The sequence below is a fragment of the Paramisgurnus dabryanus genome, chromosome 5, assembly GCF_030506205.2.
Source record: "Paramisgurnus dabryanus chromosome 5, PD_genome_1.1, whole genome shotgun sequence".
Classification (NCBI taxonomy): domain Eukaryota; kingdom Metazoa; phylum Chordata; class Actinopteri; order Cypriniformes; family Cobitidae; genus Paramisgurnus; species Paramisgurnus dabryanus.
In genome coordinates, this window is record NC_133341.1 from 38,830,263 (window position 1) to 38,855,103 (window position 24,841).

General features: G+C 38.3%; 1 protein-coding gene across 1 annotated transcript in view; it reads left to right on the forward strand.

Moving 5' to 3' along the window:
- The window catches only part of LOC135774117 (astrotactin-2-like), a 387,641-nt gene that overhangs the window by 337,131 nt on the left and 25,669 nt on the right, over positions 1-24,841 (forward strand). The window contains exons 18-19 of the mRNA XM_065284005.2: positions 9,894-10,027; positions 10,174-10,322. Of these exons, the coding sequence (XP_065140077.1) occupies positions 9,894-10,027; positions 10,174-10,322 (283 nt within the window). The remainder of the gene's footprint in view (positions 1-9,893; positions 10,028-10,173; positions 10,323-24,841) is intronic.

A 24,841-nucleotide genomic window follows, 5' to 3' on the forward strand; every position in this document is an offset into this window, starting at 1 on the left:
ACTGATTTCCCATCTAATTGCTTGTCGCACCGACTGTGTACCTGTGTGCGTGTGTGTCTGGACTTTACCAATAACAGCAGCGTTGACAATAACGAAAAGCTCGCAATCGATAGCAGACGGTCCCTAGTGGAGGTCTGTCGATAGGTAAACAAACAGGAGAGCGAAACGTCTCCCCCACCCTCGCAGTCGCATACAGAGTCGGCCGGGAACGGGGCAGGAGTGCAATGAAGATGCTGCGAGATTATGAGGATGATATTGATGTCATCGACCCTGGGGATGAGCCAGGGCTTCTTGTGGTCTTCTGTCAGCAGACACAAAGACCCGCAGAACACACACATATTCAAACACAATGCATCCAACCTGCAACGGTTTTGGGATCTGGATGAGGTAGTGACAGTTTTGTAGGTACATTGTAGTACCTGCAGGCTTGCTTGGCATGTGAACGCTGTTACCCTGTCAAAGTCTTTCTAATGATGGGACATTGGGCTCGGGTTACAAGCTGGAATAAGTCGACCCCTTTATCAAATGCACTGCATTCAGGTGCCAAAAGAATTAAAGGGGGCATTTTTAAGACTTTTTTAATATCTTCTGTGTCCCCAGAATGCATATGTGAAGTTTTAGCTCCACAGATAATATATTATAACATGTTAAAATTGCAACTTTTAGGTGTGAGCAAAAATGTATCATGTCCTTTAAAATGCAATTGAGCTGATAAAGCAAACACTGATCACCATAATGATGATTTGTTAAAATTAAAACTAAATTGTGCTGTCAGTGATTATTTTGTCTCTCTCTGTGCACTAAATGGCAGTGCCATGGTTGGATAGTGCAGATTATTATAATAAGATCCCCTTCTGACATCACAAGGGGAGCCAAATTTCATTTTGAGATATTTTTTCATGTGCTTGCAGAGAATGGTTAACCAAAACTAAGTTACTGGGTTGATCTTTTTCACATTTTCTAGGTTAATAAAAGCACCTGAGACCCAATTATAGCATTTAAACATGGAAAAGTCAGATTTTCATGATATGTCCCCTTTAAAAGTGCAATTTTGATCCTGTTTTCAGCCATTACGCTCCACCTACACACTAAGATGCATTTTTTATATGATGTTGCAAATATAAGCAATTAAAAAACTAGCCCAAAGTTAAAAACATGGATCTGTCCCTGTCAGGTAAAAAAAAAAGTGGCCACAATTTTTCCAAAGCCAATGTGAATCTATAACAATAAAGTATTACTTTCACTTTCCTCACTTCCTCCAAGTTTTTGCTCCAAGAAACTTAAGTTGTTGTAAACTTGCAAAACTTGTGGATAGGTGGAGTGCTATTTGTGTGTGTGTGTATTCTGGAGATAATGTTTGCTATAATTGAGCGGATGGCTGCTTATTGGAAGCGGTCCCGTAAACGTGAATTAAACTGCACCGCCAGGGAATCGCCATTCAAAGGTGCGTCCGATCCAATCAATCTACAGTCTCCGTTCGCTCAGGAAATAAAGCGCAATGTACTGCTCTTATAAGTTGGTATTAAACCCCAGCCAAGATGCTGACCAAAATCAATTTTCCAGGGAATGCTATACCCATGGATTTTGCTAGCCATTCAAGTAGATGGAGGAAGCAAATCGAATCAGCTTTTAAGCAGCCCTGAGCCGATTTGCCGGCCTTCAACCGATGCACGCTTTTATTCGCGTTCCTCGTGTCCCCTTCTGAACCTCGGGTTCAATCGAAGGCATATCTCCCTTCCTGGAAGAGGTTTATAGGTGTTCCTAGAAAGAAGGACATTTCCTTGACTACATTAGGCCGAATGATCGGAATGACCTGTTCGCTGAGGTTTTGGGTCAATTCCTCTGGCCAGCTGGCTAGTGTTTGCACATATCAGACACTGATTGGAGACGCTAATAGGGTGAGCTCAGATGAGCGAAACAGATAATAACATTTGGATGACATGATTGCGTGATGCGCTTCTTGGTATCGAGAAGCGGTTTCTCTGAAGTCAAAATAGCTAAGAGGTTTTGGAGACGGAGAAAGGAAATCGAGCTGTTGTTATTGTTTGTTGCGTTTGACGGTCTTATCGGTGCAGTCGTGAAAGTCTCAGAAGCCCACGGGAGTCCTGACTGATGTATGGCAGAGATCCCTATACATCACATGGGCCGTCTGACCTCCAGCAGAACCCCTACGTTACACACATACGTGCAAACACACAGAGCCCTAATTACATTCCCTGTTTACTCAGTGGAAACGGGCTTATGTTACACTGCAAACATAAACACGGCAATAATGGGTTTGTCTATTTTTCACATGTGCAGTTGAGCAGTCACGCGTGTTTTTCTAGGAAACGGTTGGTGGTAAATGTATGTGCACGTTCGCGGGCCACTGTTTGTCTGCGGGCAGGCGTGCAGTCATCGGCGTGATATTTCACGTTACGCTTTCTGCTCATCTGTTTCCCATTTGAGGAAAATGTTTTATTAACCCTTTTCTCGAGTGCTGAATGCCGCTCTAATGGGCCGTCCTTGTATTGGTTAAACCATCAGTTTTTTTTTCTTTCAGGCGTCAACATTGTAGTGCTGTATAATAAGCACACAATCGTGGATTTCCATTCAACACACACACACAGCAGACACATTTAAGTTTGTTTTTGAAGCCATACTTCAAACGGAAAATCACTTCTGCAAATATAATAACATTTAGTTTTGCTGTGCATGCATTCTAACTTCCCTCTTTGATTGCTCCTTCATCTAAAGGTTTCGACCTTACTCACAGGACGTCAGCTTAGAGCTGTCACGATTATGAAATTAAGCTGACGGTTAATTGCCTAAATATTTGTGTCTGTTATGATGATTAATTGGCTATTTTAGGGCTTTGATGATTATGAAAATAAATTGTTGGTTTTATTGCTTTGAAATTTAATTCTCATACATTTTGTTTGTTTGTTCGTGAAATAATTTTCACACATTTTTGTGATTATTTACATTAAATCTTTTGCAAGGTTTAGCAAATATTAATACACATAACACATATTTTAAAGTAATTTTTTAATGAATATATCTTTCAAAAATAAAAAATATACAAAAAATTGATAAGGCCTCGTTTATACAGGCGCTGTAGCTCCTCCTTGTGTATTTTAGAGAGATATGCAATCATTGTGGTGATCTGAAATCATCACGGTGAGGTCAAACAATTGCGATGAGACGATTATTTAATCATTGTGACAGCCCTACGTCCGCTTCTTTATAAAGTTCTTAATAAGTTAAACCAATTTTGTTTTGCAAGTCAATTCAACCTAGGATTTTAAGTTTTGACGTGTGATGAGTTGACATAACTTATTAAAACAAGTTGAAATGGATTAACTTATATGTTTAGGTTACTTTACAAATTATGCTACTTTGACAAAAATACTGATTTTTTTACAGTGCAAAGTTAGTTGTAGGATTTGAAATTTGAATATGTAGGAAATTTGGAAATATGGTTGGTAACTTAAAGGGCACCATTTATTAAATGTATTATGCAAAATCCACTTTTACAAGGTGTCCACCCTACGATGAAAAAAATCCACCCGTGCCTTGTTTTTAATCCCCATTAAACCAAAGCAGTCTCATTAGACATGCGGTTTAGATTCTCATACAGTATCAATGTGAGGTCACACTGATTAAGCCCCGCCCGCTGACAGTCCTGCATTATTACAGTTTCCACCCTCAGTGAGATACTCTGTCCACCAGATACTATTGTCTCAGACTGTGTTAATCAGATCTATTTTAACTTAAGGCGCTCACTGTCTGTTTGTAAGGAAGTGAGGAGCTGTTGCTCATTTGCATTTAAAGGTACAGACATTAAAACGGCACAATTTGCTTCGACCCAAATAGGGGCATTTTAGACATGATATAATAAATGACCTGTTGGTTATTTTGATCGGAAACTTACAAACACATTCTGGGCACACCTGAGACTTATATCTTGTATAAAGGCAATAATAGGTGCCCTTTAAGAAATTAAAGGAAATTATTTGGAAATTTATACAAGCTGTATCACATACAAACATTGGCTTCCTTGACATCTGACTCATCTTGTGCCACAATTCCCATATATTCCTGTGTAATTTCCATTCCAAAACAATGGAATTTTGCAACTCAAATTAAAATAAACTAGATAATTAACCCTTTTAACTCATTCCCCGCCGGCTTTTTTTAAAAAACTTTGCTTGGAGCATGTTTTGTAATTTTCACAAAATGCCTTCCAGGGAAATGTTCTTCTATAAATATATAAACATACAAACATATCAAATTAAAGAACAGACCATCTGCTTTTGAACAAACAAACAAAACGGGGAATTTTTTTTCATCCTATCTTCATTTGTTCACTTTTCATCACCTCTCAAATATGTGTAGGTTTATTAAAATTAGCAAAAAGCTCAAATAATTGCGTTTTTGTAAAGAAATTTTGTTAGAGATCAGATTCAGAACAATTATCCAAATAATTTAACAGTTGTAAAATTAGTTTTTGCTTCAGTTTTTTATAAATTGGGTAAGAGCGTCTAATAGCGGAATTACAGATTTCCATAAAAACCCATCAGGAAAGCGTCATTGGTAGGAAAAATGTTTTCTCTTAATTGATGAGATAACTCTGGAAAGAGGTAAATTCCAATGTATCGTGGGAGGAACACTGCATTATTTGACACCGAACTTCATGACAAAAACTTCAAAAACAAAAAGCTTAACATGTCACATATCTTTGGAAAGTTGATATTTGAATTCGTGTTTTGTGAATTTGTGATTCGAATGATGGAAACCCTTTAGCAGGTACAATATGTGTCTTAAAAATTGAAGACAAGACAGCTGCTCTATCAATGCAGGAAATGCATATGAAGGATGTCATTTAATCATACTTTAAGATCAGATTTATCAACAAAGAAAAATGAGTTTTCTTTCCATCAAATTGAACATAATGAATAAGTGAAAAATCTAATGAGATCATGTACATTTAATTTTGGCAAATAACTGCACTGTAAAAAATAAATTGTTGGCTCAATGAATTATTTTTTAGTAACTAGTTCCACAGAAATTTTACGTTCACTCAATTTCTGTCTCCAAAGTGTTACCTGGATTGATGTTTTTTAGTTGGCCCAAATTTGACTCAAATATAAAAAAGTATGTTGGCTCAATTAGCTTTATAGTTCATTCAACTAAAATGTTTTAATCAGTTGAATCTTTAAAAAATTACAGCAAAGACTCTGTCAATTAAAATTTAAGTATACACTCAATGTTTTATGTGTTACTTCAATTAATATTTATTATTTGGGATTTTTTTAATAACATTTTAAAATTATTTATCAAATAATTTATGCTGGTGTTGTAAACAAAATAATTAACTTCAGTCACATAAAAACAAAAGCTTTTTATTCACTTATCATACAGACTGAACATACAGAATTAAGTCTTCTTTAAATAGAGGGCATAAAACAGTCCAAAAAGCCTCCAAAGTCAGTCAGAACATCTCCAGGGCCATTTAGGAGACTTTCCTCAGCCAGTCCAAGCGGAGACTGTCTCGCTATATGTATCCTTCTGGTCTTCCCCTCACATAATCTCCGCTCTGGTTTGATAAACAGAGGAATATAAACACACACACATACATAAATAACATGTTTAATATAATAAATTTTGACGGTGAAAGACTTTATTCCCTAAATAACGTTAATGTTAGGCCAAATTTCCCTCAGACATCACACATAATTAAACACTATTGGGCGGTTTTCTCGGACAGGGCTTTTCACTGACTAAAATAACTTACTGACATCTCTTAACATATGAGTGCTATTGTTTTGTCTCAAAATGCACGCCAGTATTATATTATATAAGGTTTGTTTGTAAAAATGTCCCAATTATAATAAAGACCGAGTTCTAAACTTTGTCCGGTAAACCAACCCTATATCCAGGCTTTTTATCTTAACTAAAATAGCTCCACTTTACTTCGGTCACGTAACATAACACACTTCTAATGTATCTTTACAAAAATATAATTACAAAAACGTCGAGTATTTGCGTCTTTGCCAATTAATATATTCTAAAATTAACATTTAATTACAAACACTTACCTGACGTGAACTTGAGGAAACGGCTGACTTGTGTCCTCCCTTGTGTGAATCAGTGAGTGATTCCAGCTGTTGCGTGCGGATTGATCTCAGATGAAATGACCTGTGATCCAGATCCTTCCGAGTTAAAACATTTTAAATTCAAAATACACAGACGCACGCGCATACATACATACATATATGCACACGCGCGAGCACGCGCGCGCGCACACACGCACGCACGCACACGGGTACACACACGGGTATATTTAGAAGTTTTAAGATTGTTATGATATTGGGACTATTTCTCCACTCGCACCTTCAGCTCTGAAGTTCAAAATCGCAGGCAGTACGCAGCCCAGTTATAACAAATGTGAAAGATATGAAATATCATTCAACAGCGATATCATTTAAGTGCAATCCTAAAATATGATTTAAAACATACTGGTAAACCTTTTATTATTAAGTATAAGAAATTAAAATGAATTAAATCGCATGTTTAAACGCCACAGAGATATAGAGCCAGCAGTCGGTTTCTGATGGGCTTGCCGAGGCGAGGCTGCGCTGGGCGGGGTGTGAGCGCTTAAGTGTCTGTGATTTTCTGGAGCTCATCTGGAGCTCTTCTCCGTCCGAAAGTGTCCGAGCACATTTTTAAATAGACGCTATCTATATTAACCGACCGCATATTTAAACTTAAAGCACATACATTCACGCCTGAACAACTCTTAAAATTACATTTTGTTACCAAATAACAGTAATATTGTAAGCATTTTGTTGTCAGGAAACATAGCTGTCATAAGTCCACATATTGACCAGATTTGTCTTAATTAGTTCAGTCAACATAGCCATTCTGAATGTTGACTGAATTTGGAAATAACCATTCACTTAATGTTTTAAACACAGATTTATCTAGACTTAAAATAATATGTCTACTCAGCTAAGCCCAAACAAGAAAATTGGTTTAACTTATATATTTTTGCCCTTCCAACATTTCATTAATTGGATTTTTTACAGTGTGGCGTTTACATTTAGGCATTTATCTAAAGTGCAATTTCATTTATAAAGTACCTTTAATAACTCAGTTTAATGCATTATCTCATGCAAAACACTTTTTCTCACTGAACTCAGTAAAAATAGGTACAACCGGTATAACTTTATGAAGATGGTGTGTTCACTTCATTGACTCTCTGTTTGTCATCCTCAGCGCTGTGTCTCTGCCAGGCATCTCTCATGCAAGTCATTATAGCGCAATGGATTGCAGTCTTTCTCCTCCATTGCTCTGCCTCTGTAATAACTTCTCATTCATCAAGGCCGTTTAGAGAGAGTTGCCTGTGCGTAAATAAGGGGTGAGGTCTGGCAGCCAGAGACCTGCTGATGCTATCAGTGAGAGTGGGGCGTTTTCCCTCGACCGTCTGCTGGCTGCAAACCCACATCTAGACTGGAAGGCTGGACTTTTTCACTTTCCTGACATGGAAACGTATGTTTTCAAGTTGACAGACAGAGTTTGTATTTCAGTACTTAAAGGGCACCTATTATGCAAACTGACAGTCCTGCAATACCATAGTTTCCGTCCCGTTATCCTATTGTCTCAGACTGTATTCACAGAAATCAGATCTATTTTATCTGAAAGCGCTCACCATCTCTTTCAATAAGGGTGTGAGGAGCTGTAGCTCATTTGCATTTAAAGGTACAGACACGGGCTGTTTCTCAATGTCAAGGATACTTCCTTGGCAGGACTGGTCTTTCCAAGTCACTTCCTTCAGAGGCCAGGTGAGGCTCCTCTTTAGAATTCGGAGAACACGTAAATGGAACAGGCTAGCAAGTGCACGTCATTACGTCAGTAAAAAGGTGTGCTTTCGGCGCTGGGCGCATAGCATTGTGGGTGATTTGAGAGCACGAAGGATACACATATGCATCCTTTCCTGTATATGGGATATTTTTCGAACGAAGGACTCAGACCTTGGTTGCAATTCAAAGGATCCTCGACATTGGAACAGTCCTCCGACGGATGTCGATAACGTACTAGCATCCTTGAAATACTGGCTTCCGAGGATCCTTCCTTGACATTGAGAAACAGCAAAACAGGGGTATTTTGAGCTGAATCTTCACAGACACATTCTGGACACACATGAGACTTACATCTTGTAAAAATATGCATAATTTTGACTTTTAAATGGATAGTTTTTTTTAAAGATGTAAAATAAGTCTTTTGTGTCCCCAGAGTGCGTATGTGCAATTTTAGCTCAAAATACCCCATAGATAATATTATTATAATTTTATTATTATATTATATTAAATTTATATAGCGTGTTAAATTGCCACCTTTTAAATGCAAATGAGCTGATGATAATGCAAACACTGAGCACCATAATGGTGGTTTGTTGAAATTGAAACCCAATTGTTCTGTCAATTTTTTTCTCTCTATCTCTGCACTAAATAGGAGTGTTGTGGTTAGATAGTTCAGATTAAGGGACGGTATTATTATAATTAGACTTGCTACCTACATCACTAAACAGACGAAATCTGAATGACCTGTTTTTTTCACATGCTTGCAGAGAATTGTTTACCAAAACTAAGTTAATGTGCTTTTCACTGGGGACCTTGTTATTGCACTTAAAGGGATAGTTCGGCCAAAAATGATATTAAACCCATGATTTACTCACCCCCAAGCTGTCCGAGTTGCATATGTCCATCGTTTTTCAGACAAACACATTTTAGGATATTTTATAAAATGTTTTAGATCTTTCAGTTGATTAAATGTAATGTTAAGGGGTCCACCCATAGTCCACGACCTTCAAGTCCAGAAAAAGTGTGTCCATCCTTCACAAATTGAATCCAAACGGCTCCAGGATGATAAACAAAGGTCTTCTGAAGGAAATCTGTGCGTTGTTGTTGTAGAAATATCCATATTTAAAACTTTATTAACGAAAATAAATACCTTCCGGTAGCGCCGCCATCTTAGACTCCTCTGTATTCAGGAGAGAGTATTAGCGTAGTGTACGCACTTTTCTTTGTGACGTATGACAAATTCGGAGGGCGGGGGCACAGAGCAGCAGCAGAGTAGCCTCCGTAGGCTGCGTAAGCTCTCATCCTGAATGCGGACGCGAAGATGGCAGCGCTACAGGAAGGTATTTATTTTCATTAATAAAGTTTTATATATGGATATTTCTACAACAACACCACACGGATTACCGAAAATGTCCGAAAATGTGTTTGTCTGAAAAACAATGGACACATATGTATGGATATTACATATGTAACTCGGACAGCTTGAGGGTGAGTAAATCATGGGTTTAATATCATTTTTGGCCGAACTATCCCTTTAAACATGGAAAAAGTCAGATTTTCACACTAGGACCCCTTTAAAAAGCAATCAGTAACTTAGACCAAATACTACAGTATATGAATATAACAAATCGAATTACTTTAAGCTTGAATTACCACGCTGAGGAAAAAGGATTTCTCATTTCACTTGGTTGAAATGAGTCATGAGCTCTTTTCTTACTGTGAACCATCGCTGTGCTATGTCTCAGTTTGCCCCTCCTTCTCTGCCCCCATGCTTGTCCTATTATTGCCCCTGAGATGGAGTCTCTTGACACTCACACATAGGCTGACCTTTTTTGGTACAGCTTCCAATTAAATCTTGACAGGTTTTCGTCTGCACGAAGTGCCCCGAGATGCCCTCGGTCCGCGTAACTTCACAGAGATACACTGCTTCTCGAGTGGAGGTGGCAGAGCGTGTTGTTGGCGAGTGGAAGGTGACTCATAGCGTACCATGGAAGGACGCGGCTCGTGGAGATAATTGCTTTTCTCTCACCTGTGCCATTTATTTTGCAGGCCTTCAAAAGCGCAACGATGAGCTCATACTGGTGTGCGGGGAAGGGTGATGTCATCGAGAACTGGTGTCGCTGTGACCTGACTGCGCTCGGTAAAGACGGCCTACCCAACTGCAGCCCCCTGCGGCGGCCCGTGTGAGTTACGCTACGAGCAACCATCTCTCAGCATTTAATCTTGCGCAGACACCGTTTATGGTTTATTTTCATGTTTTTTAACTTAACCCTGCAGGGCTAAGTGCTGTACTCGATCAATGAAATCAACTTTTTCTCTATCTTCCCAGATTGAGACTTGCTCCTCACCTTGAGCCCTCCAGTACGATGGTGGCACTGGAGTGGATGGACGTGGAACCTCTGATTGGCTACAAGGTTTCAGATTACATCATTCAGCACAAGCGTGTGGAGGACCCATCGGAGGCCGAAATATACACAGGTAAAGATCGATCCATCAACAGGGTTGTTTTATGCCATGAAGTCTGCACGTGCAAGAGAAACTACATCTCGGTGTACTCAGATTTGTTTTCACCACACAACCCCAACTGTTGCGCACGGACAGAGATGTTTTTTCTTCTCACTACTTTGTCTTTGGGTCTAATGGACTTTCCCCAATCTTCCGAGATGGTTCCAATCATTCAGATGTGAATGTACTATTCTTACGTCTGTAATCAATTTGGAAATCTAATTTCCCAGTGCTGGGAAATTGCAGTTCAATCAGGGCTCTACAATGACGTTGTCCTCGTACCCTGCGGTCAGACTCTGAAATACATAACTGATAGTCTTGTTGATCTTGTCAAAGCTTGTTAAGCTCCCATGGCGCTGTGATCTCGGAGTTGCAGGACCAGAGGGAGAAGAAGATTGAGGGGATAGGGGAGGTGGGTTAGTAACAGCCTCTGTAATTGTCAGCGACCTGGTCGAGTCATAGCTCATGTGAGTCAGAGCCTGGGTGGTAGGAGTCCAATCGCAGGAGACAGACAGAATGTACAGATTGAAACAGACCGGGTTAAGTCATCGGATACAATCCACCGCACCAATTCGTGTGGCAGGATGAGTGCTGATGAGTAAAAGCAGAAGATCTAGACGCTTCTTAGCAGGGGTGCGAACGTATGACTGGTGCAGATGTTGTGTGTCATCTTTTATTCTTATCGCCGAGACCAACGGTAGTTGGAGAGGAGGATCACTCCCTCCGGTGTTTTACAAAGTTTGTAAAGTCCTGTGTTGTGTTGGTTATTTTTAAAGGGGACAGAGAATGAAAAAACATTTTTACCTTGTCTGTGTTGAATAATGGTAGTCTACCCACATTCACAAACATACAAAAAGTGCTAAACATGCTAAACATCTCAGTCTCATAGAAATTCCTCTTTTAGAAATGTCAGCCAGACAACGGCTCAATCTGAAAAACTGATGCTTATGACATCACAGGCATCTCACTGCCCCTCCACTTTAAAATAATTGGCTACATTTTTTTGAGTGGCAGCAAAGTCAGCCAATCAGTAATGAGATTGCAAGTTAAGCCAGTAGGGGGAGCCAAATAGGTGCAAAACCACTTGTTTAAAATCCCCCATCCTAATAGAGCTATCTGAGAGAGGTTTTTAGGAAGCTTCTAAGGCATTACAGACCCAAACAAAAACATTTTTTGTCTACATGTCACATCAAAGAACAAGGATAAATACCCCGTTCAATCATTCTATGTCACCTTTAAGTCTGTGAAAGTCATTTTTGATGATTTATTCATAGTGTTTTCTACATATAACCTGCATAATGTAAAGAACAGTCTGTCAAATATAACCTTGATATCTTTTACGCATTTTACCTGCGTAATTAAGTCGACGAGTTACTTTGATGCTTCTAATCTCATCATTGGATTATAAGATATTAGCCTTTATTCACACGATCAAATGTGTTTGAACAGCCACAAAGACGGCCTGTTGATCTAATGTCTGATGTACGGAGCACAATGTGTTTACATCGGCCCTGACTTCTCTCATGAAGCTACAGTGTTCTGCGTGGTCTTTAGGGTTTCATTGTTCAAACTAAAGTGTTGCTCTTCGCCTCTTCCTTTTTTTTTATTTTGCGAGCGTGTGAAAAGTGCACAAGTTTAGGGCTGCAACAACAAATCGATTTGTTGTCAATTATCAATCAGTTGGTCTGTGATATCGCATGCTCCAGACAGCACGGCAGCTTCATGCAAGTCAGGTGCTGTTTTTTCTTTTCGTTGCCAGGTCTCCAGCTTTTCAGCGGAGATTGACTTCTTTTAAACTGTTTCTGCAGGTTGATGTTTTTCTGTGGGGGAGAGATGAAGGATTTGGCTCATTAGTTGTTGGTATTTAAGCTGTGAATAATCATTGGGATGCTTTTGAATGGCCATCGGATTGTTATATTATGTTATGTTATCCATTAATATAAGTGAGTTTGTATTTGATTAATTGTTGTTGGGTTTTCATAGAAATAGTAATGAACCACAAACTTAACATCTGTTAAAAGTCAGGGGGAAATCCAGGTTTTATTACTGTAACAACGCCGCAATGTAGGCTATATCACTTTCATATCATATGGCTTATTTATTATGTTAAAAAAATAATAATGTTAACATTCATCAATTTGCAGATTAAAATGAGTTGATTAATCTTTGGCTAAATTAATTCACCAGCACATCCCTGTAGACTTAATACTTTTTATTTATTAATATTTTGACATTTAAGGATGTTTTACTATTTAAAAGCTGCACACACTTTTTAATTTAAGGCTTTTTAAAATATCAAAAAGGTTATGTTAGTAAGGGGTTGTGTACACCAAAACTTTTACGCCCGCGGCCGGCGCATGTTTTCAATTGTTTCCAATGGAAGCTCGGCGTTTTTCAAATAAGCCAGCAGCGAGCGGGTTTTTTCCGCGCTGAAAACCGGTGCTCGGCGGTTTTTTACGCGCTCGGCGCTGAGAGTCTAGAGTTGAAAGAGATTCAACTTTGGGAGAAAAGCTCCGCTCGTCAATGTCAGTTCTCACACGGCCGCCCAATCACAGTGGAGCAGGGGCGGGACATTACCACAGCAACCAACCGGCTCGCAGCTGAAGTATCACAGCTATCAAAGCGCTCAGCTGATGAAAGCTGGCACTCAGCTGAAAAAACAGCTGGCATTCGGCGTCCTCAAGGCGTTTTCAGACGCGTTTAAAAGTTTTGGTGTACACAGCCCCTAAGTCTCTGTAGTGTGTGACTTTTGCACTTTTAAAAGTACACTTACATGTGAAATATACAAATTTAGTGCCTTATTTAGGAAAGGCAAGTTGATTTGTATAGCACATTTCATACACAGACGTCATTCAAAGTGCTTTATATAGAAATAAGAAAACAATATCTGAGAAAAAAAAAATTATACGAGACACATGCTAAAATCACAATAAAAACATCAATACATATTTAGTTATAATAAGTGAAAAATCAAGGTTTTTATCCGATTAGTCGGAAAAAATATCACCCGATAAATCGATTATGAAAATAATTGTTAGTTGCAGCGCTAATATACATGTAAAAAACGTTGTGCAGCATGTTTACTAACAACACAAGCAGCGGACTCGCATTCACATTCATCAATTTAAACCTATCATTTTTCCCGCTCGTGTTTTAGGGATTCGCTCATAACATCCCCTCAAAGTACACTGGAAAAATTATTCATTCAATTTACTCAATTTTTTAAGGTAAGTGGTTGCAATCAATTTATTTAATCTACACTTAAGCAAAAAAGTTCAGTAAAGTTAAATGTAGCTTAAATAAATTGATTGTAACCACTTATCTTAAAAAAATTGAGTAAATTGAATGAATCATTATTTTCAGTGTAATAAGGACAGAAGTGGTAAAAAGAGACGGTTTAAAACACCAGATGTGAACAGCATATGCATCTCTCTCATCCTCTTGTGATCTGATCAAACAAGCACATCTAAATACCTAGTGTAAACAAGACTGCATTAAATCCTACTCAGTTAGTGTTATCAATTTCATTGGACTTGATTTGATAGATTGAAATTTATATTTGAGGCGTTTTTTGTTAATTTAATTGAATGCTTGCCTAAGTTGACGTATTTTCATTCACTTTTGTTGGATCCGTTTCTTTGTACGTCATCGTTTGTGCCCATTTTCCCCGAGGATAATGAGTTTGTTCTCTGTCATTTAGCCAGACACAGTGAAGTCATTTGAAATATTCATTAGAGATTCATTCATATGAGAATCATTGTCGTACTAATGAGAAATAGACAGTCAGCCTTGTTTTATAATTTTGTCTTTTTTATGTCGCTACTCCAAATATATTGGACATCCTTTGATATCATTTGGCATGCAGTGTCTTGTCAAGTACTTTCTACATCTGTGTGCAATAAACAAAGCTTAAATTAGCTTGAAACTGAAACTTTGAAAACATTTCAGTGAAATGCAAATGTTCAGCAGTCAGACAAGCTTCTTAAAACTGTATCTTAGATATATTTGTTTGGCACAACCGTTATGTTTTTGTTAAAGCAGATTGCACCCTTTATTTATCAGCCCAGATCTATAAAGTCTCTCATTTCCATTGAACTTAAAATCTTTGAAAGCAAATGTTTTGAACATGTTGACAGCAGAATATCTCAGCCAGGCCGCTTCTCTTTTTCCAGCTAAACACATATTATGATATCACTGAAATTTCACAACCAACCACTGTGTTCACCTAAGGCGTTGACTCGCTGCCCACAAATATGTTTCGCATTTACTAATTAAACAAAATAAAATGTTTAGCTTTGTACTTACTAATGCTGGGAAGCCAGAATGTTCTTGTTTTGCCATCTATAAACAACTTTATTACGTGCTGTTTGCTTCACGATTTCGTGCACATAAAATAAGATTCTCGGCAGCGGCGTGCATCACTGTGTGTCACTGCGTGATAGAGTCATGTGTGAGCGTGGGCGACAAACATTTAACACCGCAAGTCTATTAGAATAGATTCCAATTCATTAATGCACAACTACAGTATATTTAGCACATCAACATGTTTTCAGTGGAAAAGACTAATAGTGTTTAAACCGGCGGCAATTTACAATAAGGTTATACGATAAGGTTATGCAGATACGATATTCGATTACTTAGAATGACAGTTTGGAAATTCTGATAGTGGGGGGATATTGTGTTTATCTAACACTACCGATTATAGGCAGATATATCTGTGCATCCATAGTTAGCATAAACTAATAATAAACAATATTTCTCTAATGTTCACTTCAACATTTGCGACTACATTTTTGAAATAATTTCTTAACAATTTCATCTTTCAATAAGGGCAGTGGCGTGTTTACCATTTTGGGGGCCCTAAGCAAAGTCCAAGAACTGGGCCCCCCATTGCCCAAGGTTTTTCATTTGAATTGCACAACAATAATATTCAGTACAGAGTGTGATATACTGTATATAAACCAGGTTTATTTTGTTTTTACACTGCTTAAAATAACACTAAATTGTTACAGTTTGGTATGACAAAAATTCTTGGTTGAAAAAAATGTTTCTCAGATATATCTTTTGCTTGCAAATGTCTTATAGGATGTATTTAAAACAATGTAATTAATACCGCAACTTCAGTGTCTGATATCTTACTAAAAAAAACTAAATGAGGGAAAAGAGGAAGCATTAGATTATGATTCAGACTGATCTAACAAACTCAACTAACAAACACCAGCAAACAACATTGTAATTTGGTTTTTGCTTAAATTTATGGATGGGAATCACATAACTCTCATGTTCATATTGCAAAAACAAACTTACTGTGAGATACAACAAGCATATAGACTAGAAATACACTCGATGGTCAAGTTTACTTTAAAGACTTTGGGCTTCACACCTGTGATTGGTGGTTTGGTTTGATCTGTGACACGCATCTTGTGTTCCACACTCGTACAGGTATAAACATGATAAAGACGTCACGCAGGGGTTTAAATCACATAGAAAACAGATAAATCATATTCTGTATCTCATCATTGTCATTCAAATCTCATCTTGTGCAGTTATGAGAGCACAGAGAGAGTCGAGCGAGCGCTCATTCCAGCACGTGTATGGCTGCATTTGTGCGCGTTGAGTAGAGGTGCGCTTTCCTGTAGAGTTTCGCTCATGAAGTAGAGCCTATATGTGCCCTTGCGAGGATGCGCGCAAATATTGTTCTGCGTGCATACTCGCACATCTCTCAATCACGCGTGCTTTATCAGTACCTTAGATTTGGGTCTGAATAAACGTAACATACCAGTAGGGGGCCCCCAGGCCCGCTGGGCCCCACGAAATTGCGTGGTTTGCAAGGTGGGTAAACACGCCACTGAATAAGGGAATGTGTATGGCCGGCAGGTTGTTTTAACAGAATAAGGTCCTATAGGGCAGGGTTCGCCCTAGTGGTTCACTGTGTAACTGCAGGTGGTTCGTGAGTTGAAGAAATAATAAACCAATTATAATTAAATCATTTAATGTAAATACATAATTTTTGGATAAAAATTTTTTTTAAAGACTTGACAAAATATATATTTTATTTGTTTAATCTGCATGTAATGTCATTTATCGTTTTAGTTGTTCCAGATCGATTCGATTTCGATTCACAAGCTATCAATACGATTTCGATTCCGGTTCTCAGGCCGGTTTTTATACTCGATTCTCGATTCAACTCAATGAATATAGATTTGATACAAATACTATATTAATAAAAATGAACAGTGAACAGCAGTTTACAAGTGGGTAATTAATAAAAAGAAATTAAAAGCTACAACAATACCGTCGTCGTTGTCTTGCTTGCAAAATCTAAAATGCTTCCATACCTCTTACTTTTTATGTGAAGGTGGTATCAACGTGGACCAAGCACCTGAAACCGCCATTTTGAATGAATGAATGACAGGCTCGCCTCTTACTCCTTGGTAACATTGCGCAAGGCAAAAATGAGGGTGACATCTAGTGAAGAAGACTAGTAATTAGATTAACGTTAATCTTACGTTCAATGTTTGCGGAAATAAAATAAAAAATCGATTCTGCTCAGCCCTACACAACACTACAATATAGCAGAAAACTGAGAACTCATGCAAATGAACAGATACGTTTTATGTACCATAAGGGGGTACTTCAAGTAAATTATTTTAGGTCGAGTGGATAAGGATAACAAAAACTTTGAAAAAGCCTGCTATAGGGGAATTTTAACTCTTTCCTCGCCAGCATTTTTTATGATTATCACTAAAGTGTAATGCCTTACAGAAGATTTAAAAAATAAATCAAATATATAAACATACAAAATATCAAATGAAAGAACAGACCCTCTGCTTTCAAATAAAAACATCATTTCCTCCTATGTTCATGTGTTTTATTTTTATCAACTCTTATATGGATGGGTTACTTCAAAAAGACCACATTTTGAGCAAAAAGCTGAAAAAATTGAATTTTTGTAAAGGACTTTTGTGAGCAGATGTACGCACTTTTGCTAGTCTGATTGCTGCAGGTTTTTGGAAATATAAGCTATTCTTGATGCTCGAAATTGTGAGATCTGAAACTGCTCAGCTGCGCACAAGTTCATTTGCGATTTATAAATTTCACATCTGAAAGAAAGGGGTACGCGCATTTTCTGCGTGTACGTTCGGTTTATGAATCACACATACGCATTTTTGATAGATGATTGTAAGATCAAATGTAGGATTGTTTCTACGAAGCATTTTATAAATGATTCAGAGCGATGATCAAAACATGCAGAGAGTTTTGACTGTTTTTGAATCAGTGGATGCTTCAGTGGATGCTTCAGTGTAAGTTTGTAAGATCGCCACCTAGTGGATAATAGTGGAAATATGGATTGCAGATCATACTGTAATAAGTCTTTCATTTCTAAAACAGTGTTCAGAGATATTTTCTATGTCTGAATGAATAGATTTAACTCAGAAACCACAGGAAGTATGGTAGTAAAGCATTGAAACAATAAAACATTACCAGTATTTCTATAAAATTTTATTTATTTCATCTTCACATTCTTTAAAAAATAGTTTTACACTTTTAGATGGCATCCATTTGCTGAAATACACCTCACTGTCTCTGGCACAGGACTAGATTTGTGTAGCGTTAAACGATTCAGGTAAAGCGTCTCCGGCTATCTATTAGCACTGACCTTGTCAAATTGTATGGAGATATATTAATGCCAAGCCAAAGTGCCTTTTTAAAATCACATTTTGGAAATGGAAGCAATATAAACCGAGTGAAATGAATGTGACAGGTGCACATTCTGCTTGGAGATCCAAATTAATCGGAGTCAGGGGAGATTTACAGTAACTCACACGACCTGCACTGCTCTAACACTTGCATCGCATTAGATTTCCTTATTTGACATCAGAATTGCTCGCTTGAAAGTTTATGAACACTGCATATAACTGACATATAACATAAGGCACTCATGTCACATGTGATGCTTTGCAAAGGTCTCATTAGTTCCGTTTCCATTACCCTTACAATGCGCAAATTTACACTGCAAACTTAAATTACGGCCAGTGGAAACACGTCAATTTAGCAAAAACTATCATATATCGCAAAAAACTTTGTATGCTCGCATGAGGTGGTTTTTCAAGAAATTGCAATCTGCAATGGAAACATTCAGGTCACATGATGCAAGTAAGTCACATAATTTCTATTTGAAGAGGATGCAGTATGAACTAAAACCTCACAGAAACACCTCAATACGTGTCTGTTCCCAAGTTCCTTGCCAATAATGTTTGTATTGATGAATATCAGTCATGTGACCTTTTATGTCATTCCAGTTGCCTGACCCCATCTTGAGTACCTACCGAGTACCAGTAGGCTACTGACAAGCATAGGCTAGCTTGCTAAGATTTTACGGATTTCTTATCCTTTCAACTAAAAGGTCAATATTGTGTTTCACTTGCGACAAAACAACAAATTATCCGTGCATTTATATGAACTATGCTTTAGGAAATATCCATCTTTACTCTCCTCCCTCCTTATGTCACATTCTGAGATCGATACATCTTGACTGGGAAGATGGAGGCGAGTAGACGCCAAAACAACCAAAGTCAGTTGTAAAGTAAGATGTTGTGTCGTGCCTTCTTAGTGTTGTAAAAATAGCGATTTTGATGCTCACAACATATTGAAGGCATAGCTTATAGTTCTTTTGCGACCACTTCAGGTACTCAAAATGGTGGAAGACAAGTGAGTGACGTCAGCGGATATTCATGAATAACACTCCTAAATCTATTTTTATTTAAAATAATCTACTATTGCCTCCAAGAAACACTTATACGTTGCTGCCCCTAAGTATAAGGGGCTTTCCTTGGCATTAATGTAGAATAATAGTCTTACGTCTCCTTCGCTTAAAAATAATGCCTTGTGCGGCGGATGTGATACTAGTAAACCTACCAACATCAGTCGATGTTATGTGGAATGACTATAACAAGAGAGGAAAAACTACGTTTCAGTCGTATATCATTGGTTAATGGAAATGCCATCATTTCTCAATAGTCTTTTGTTGACATTTAGAAAATATAGTTAAAGTTTTGCACAAATCCATAATGGAAATGCATCTAGTGATCCTTAGTTATAGATCAAAAGACTTAATGTAGATCTTTCCTCCTTATATTGAGAGATCTTCTTCTTTGCATGATGTTATATCAGTGGTGTTTGAGAGACATCTGAGATGCAAAAGACATCAGGAAAGTTTCAATGTGTTCTAAATTTACTGTACAGCTAAGATTAAAGATATGTCATTTGAGATTTCTCTTTCCTATAGCTTGTGTCATTTTAATTTTCAAGCGTGTATACAGTCTACAGTAGTGTTGAAATCCTTCCCACCAAATCTGACTGATTTCTAGTTTGAATCAAGTGGCATACAGTCAGTTTCCAAAATCAGTCATACATGGCAGACCTAAAGCACATGCGGCGTTTGTAAAACACACATAATCCATCCTGACATATGACGTAATGCTCTAGTCTCACACAGGCGTTGCTTTTTACTGCTTTAACAGCCACGCGAGACCACACGTGTTGGTCTGAGTTTCTTAATTTGGGCGAGATAACGTTCCCATACAGCTGACAGCCTCGAAGAACAAGTGCGCTCCTTCCACATCCGCTAATTAACATCGGGAAGGTGTCAGAGGGAGCGTGAGTGTCTCCCACTGTTCCTCACCACGGACACATCATGGAAGTCCGGGAGACGTAAGGCGAGAGGGTGGGGGAAGTGAGGAGAGGTACGAGCGAGAGAAAGGGAGGGAGCCAGCCGTCACATGCCAATGATGTCATCTCACAGCTCTGCTGTCAGACGGCTAGCAGCGAGACATTTGATCTTTGAGTCTCATCTTCGTTTCATCCTCTCGTCTCAGCAGGCGGCTTACTTGGAATAAGTCGCCGTCCGACACCTTTTTCTCCCCCTGTCGAGGGTCAGGCCGTCTCTCCGTCGAGGGCTATCCTTTTGTTTACATAACAATCCGGAGCGGAGCACGTTCCCTGAGTGCCGATGCTCGTTGATGCGCCTCTCCCGGAGATAAAAGGGTGTCCTTGAGAATGAGCGGAGATAACGAATTGGAGAGCCTCGGCTGACTTGCTTTGTTTGCTTAATTAAGGATGACCTCATCGCTAAAAATGGCTTCCGCTCCCCTGGCGTCACAAACAGGGCCATCAGCAGATTGGAGAGAAGGCAGAGAGCCAAGTCTGACTGCACTATTCAGCACATACACATACGCACACACTCACAGTAGAGGCGAATGCAAAACCAATGCATTTATGGATGAAATTAAAGAGTTTTTTTTTTTTTTTTTTTAAAGACACACCCACACAATTACACATAACCATTCATCAAAATAAATAGATTTTTATTGTCATATATTGAATTAAAGCGAGCAGAGGCTGATGTCACCTGGTCTCCCTTGACTGGATGTCACATGAGGTCACTGTTATTTAGTTTTTAGTTCAGGAGGGTATTATGACTGAAGATCAAGTGATGGCTCATTAACTCATCTAGCATTTGAGATGAGGCCAAAAGTGAAAGGTTTTTAAAGGACAAAGCCAATTTTAGCTGCAAACCAAATTATAGGTAAAACTTTCATGTACTCATGTCATATATCAGATCTTATACAAGCAAGATATTACCTTTACTAGGATTTTGTAAGGCATTAAAGGGGACATATCATGAAAATCTTTTTTTGTGTGTGTTTTAGTGCTATAATTGGGTCCCTAGTGCTTCTATCAACCTAGAAAATTTTAAAAAACAGAAAAACCCAGTAACTTAGTTTTGGTAAACCATTCTCTGCAAGCATGTTAAAAATTAGGTTGTTAAAATATGGCTCCCCTTGTGGTGTCAGAAGGGGATCTTATTATAATAATACTGCCCATTAATCTGCACTAGTATGCAACCACGACACTGCCATGTAGTACAGAGATATAAAGAGAGAGAGAGAGAGAGAGAGAGACAGAGAGAGAGAGACAGAGAGACAGAGAGAGAGAGAGAGAGAGAGAGAGAGAGAGAGAGAGAGAGAGAGAGAGAGAGAGAGAGAGAGAGAGGATAATTAAGTTTCAATTTCAACAAACCCCCATTATGGCGATCAGTTTTTGCATTTCATCAGCTCATTTGCATTTAAAAGGACACAGCAAAAAACGCACATTTTTGCTCATACCTACAAAGTGAAAATGTAAACATTATAATCAGGGGCGTCATGCACCATTTTTTTTTAAGGGGGCACAGTGTGCACAGCTCACAGAAATTTGTGCATACACAGACATAAAAAAACTATTATAGAGCTTTCAGTCTATCCATGGCACTTACATTTCTAACCCCTGCCTTTATGCAAAAACCTTCAAAATAAAAGTGTTGACTAATTTTTATACCAATATTTACATCTGAAACAGCATGTTTTGTTTATTTACATTTTGTTTATTGACTTGTTTAATTGTGTCATTAATGCATTTAATTTAACTGCATTATCCTATAAAATTAATGTAATTTTTAATCCATACATAAAGTATATAAACAACCAAAATAACATAAGCTATAGCCACGTGAATGATTTTAATGTTCAATAATTATTTAAAAAATATGTTTAGATAAAATTATTAGAAGAACAGATTTTTGCATTAAATTTTACCTCATATGTGAGCATGTGTGATTTCGCGCCCCATGAACTCTTGCGAACTTTGGCATTGTACCGAGAAGATGAATCTAGAAATTTCTACTAATATAACGTTGAGACGGTCACATTTTAAACCATACATTTTCTACACAGAGGAGGTTAACTGCACATTACCGTACTGGGGTTTGGAAATGTTGGGAGCATTTTAATTCCTCAGATAGCAAAATGCAGCAGCAACAGCGAAGAGCTCGTGAGCGCGCTCAGACGCTGATGACGTCTGCGCTGACTGCTGTGCCTGACGCCAGAATAAAGTAATGTGACACGATCGAAACACTATCAAAATGACAAAAATCTTTGAAAAGGGACAAATATGCAGCACAGAATTAATAATATTTTGCATATTATACAGATTAAAAGACAAGTAACAGATTAATGGACGGTTCTTTGATTTTGAGGTTGCATGCAAAATCCATTTGGCTAAAAAAAAACGAGGGGGCACGTGCCGTTTGAATGGGCATTGCCTCTGTTATAATAAAAAATCTGTGGGGTATTTTGAGCTAAAACTTCACATATGTACTCTGAGGACACCAATGATTTATTTTACATCTGAAAAAATATTATGAAATGTCCCCTTTAAAGCTAAATAAAGTTTTCAGAGCAATTGTTTTATGCTGTTGTCTTTCTGTTGTCTTGAAAGACAATTATTTTTGTCTCATGTCCCCATTTTGGCCTTGCACTATAGTTTTTCTGTGGAATATATTTCTTTTGGGGGGGTATTTTAGGGCACTTAACATGCTTAAAACTCATAATGCACATCCTTAAAAGTTTACATACACATTTTAGTTGTCGGCCATTAGGCATAATATAGGCAAAGGTTGGCACATGGGCGGGGCTGGAGTCTCAAAGTACTTTAGCTATGACAAAAATTAGCCACGCCCAACATGAAATCGTCTATTTGGGATTGTGTTCACTAACGAAAGACTTTGAAATAATCTTATTTCTTAGCTTGCCCAAGTGAATTGGTTTTTGAGTACCACTGTGTGGCGACGGTGCTGTCATCGCTGCTTGCAGCATTATTTGATTGTTTGTTTTATAGTGTTTTTTATTTTGCCTGTGTTAACTTTGTTTTATTTTGTTTTGTTTGTTCTGTCTGTTTTTTTGTTTTGGCTGCTCATGCATTCAGAGGTTCCACTTTCTTCAGAATTGAAACGCTTCTGATCATATTTATTTTCTAGGTTTACTCTCTAGAGAGGGTTTAATCAATGGTTTAGCATCAGGCACACTGGCTCGAATCTCTCAGTTAGGGCCATTATACAGACTGTGTCTCCACTAATAAATTGAATAGGCGCAGTGATGTCAGATTAGCAAATGGCTTTTTAAAATGCAGAGCCGTGATCAGTCCCTATCTCTCTCTTTTTTCTCTTCCTTCTCTCGTCCATCTTTCTTTTTTCTCTTTATATCAGTCACAGACTGTGGAAAGGGCATCATGTACTTTTTGACTTTGTCAGGCACATAATTAACACTGGGCTACTGAGGGCAGGCACTCCAAAACCTGCAGCCCATTCTCACTTTAACTCTTCATTTCCTTCATTTAGGACTTAAACGTCATCAGAAACTTCAGGAATTTCAGTCTGTGAATGCAAACAGATATTTATTCACATAATGTAACACTGCAGATTAAAGGAACATGTTGCTTCATACATTCACCTAAAGGATTATTAGGAACACCTGTTCAATTTCTTATTAATGCAATTATCTAATCAACCAATCATATGGCAGTTGCTTCAATGCATTTAAGGCTGTGGTCCAGGTCAAGAAAATCTCCTGAACTCCAAACTGAATGTCAAAATGGGAAAGAAAGGTGATTTAAGCAAATCTGAGCGTGGTATGGTTGTTGGTTCCAGACAGGCCGGTCTGAGTATTTCACAATCTACTGGGATTTTCACGCACAACCATTTCTAGGGTTTACAAAGAATGGTGTGAAAAGGGAAAAACATCCAGTATGCGGCAGTCCTGTGGGCAAAAATGCCTTGTTGATGCTAGAGGTCAGAGGAGAATGGGCCGACTGATTCAAGCTGATAGAAGAGCAACTTTGACTGAAATAACCACTCGTTACAACCGAGGTATGCAGCAAAGCATTTGTGAAGCCACAACACGCACAACCTTGAGGCGGATGGGCTACAACAGCAGAAGACCCCACCGGGTACCACTCATCTCCACTACAAATAGGAAAAAGAGGCTACAAAGCTCACCAAAATTGGACAGTTGAATACTGAAAAAATGTTGCCTGGTCTGATGAGTCTCGATTTCTGTTGAGACATTCAGATGGTAGAGTCAGACTTTGGCTAAATAGAATGAGAACATGGATCCATCATGCCTTCAGGCTGGTGTTGGTGGTGTAATGGTGTGGGGGATGTTTTCTTGGCACACTTTAGGCCCCTTAGTGCCAATTGGGCATCGTTTAAATGCCACGGCCTACCTGAGCATTGTTTCTAAACATGTCCATCCCTTTATGACCACCATGTACCCATCCTCTGATGGCTACTTCCAGCAGGATAATGCACCATGTCACAAAGCTCGAATCATTTCAAATTGGTTTCTTGAACATGACAATGAGTTCACTGTACTAAAATGGCCCCCAAAGTCACCAGAGATGCTATCAATCTATCAATATGGGCCAACATTTCTAAAGAATGCTTTCAGCATCAATGTAGAATTAAGTCAGTTCTGAAGGCGAAAGGGGATCAAACACAGTATTATTATGGTGTTCCTAATAATCCTTTAGGTGAGTGTATATTGTAATGCATTGTGTCTTAAGAAGCATAAAAGAAATTGCACATGCATTTGTTGTATTATAAGAGGGAGAGTTAT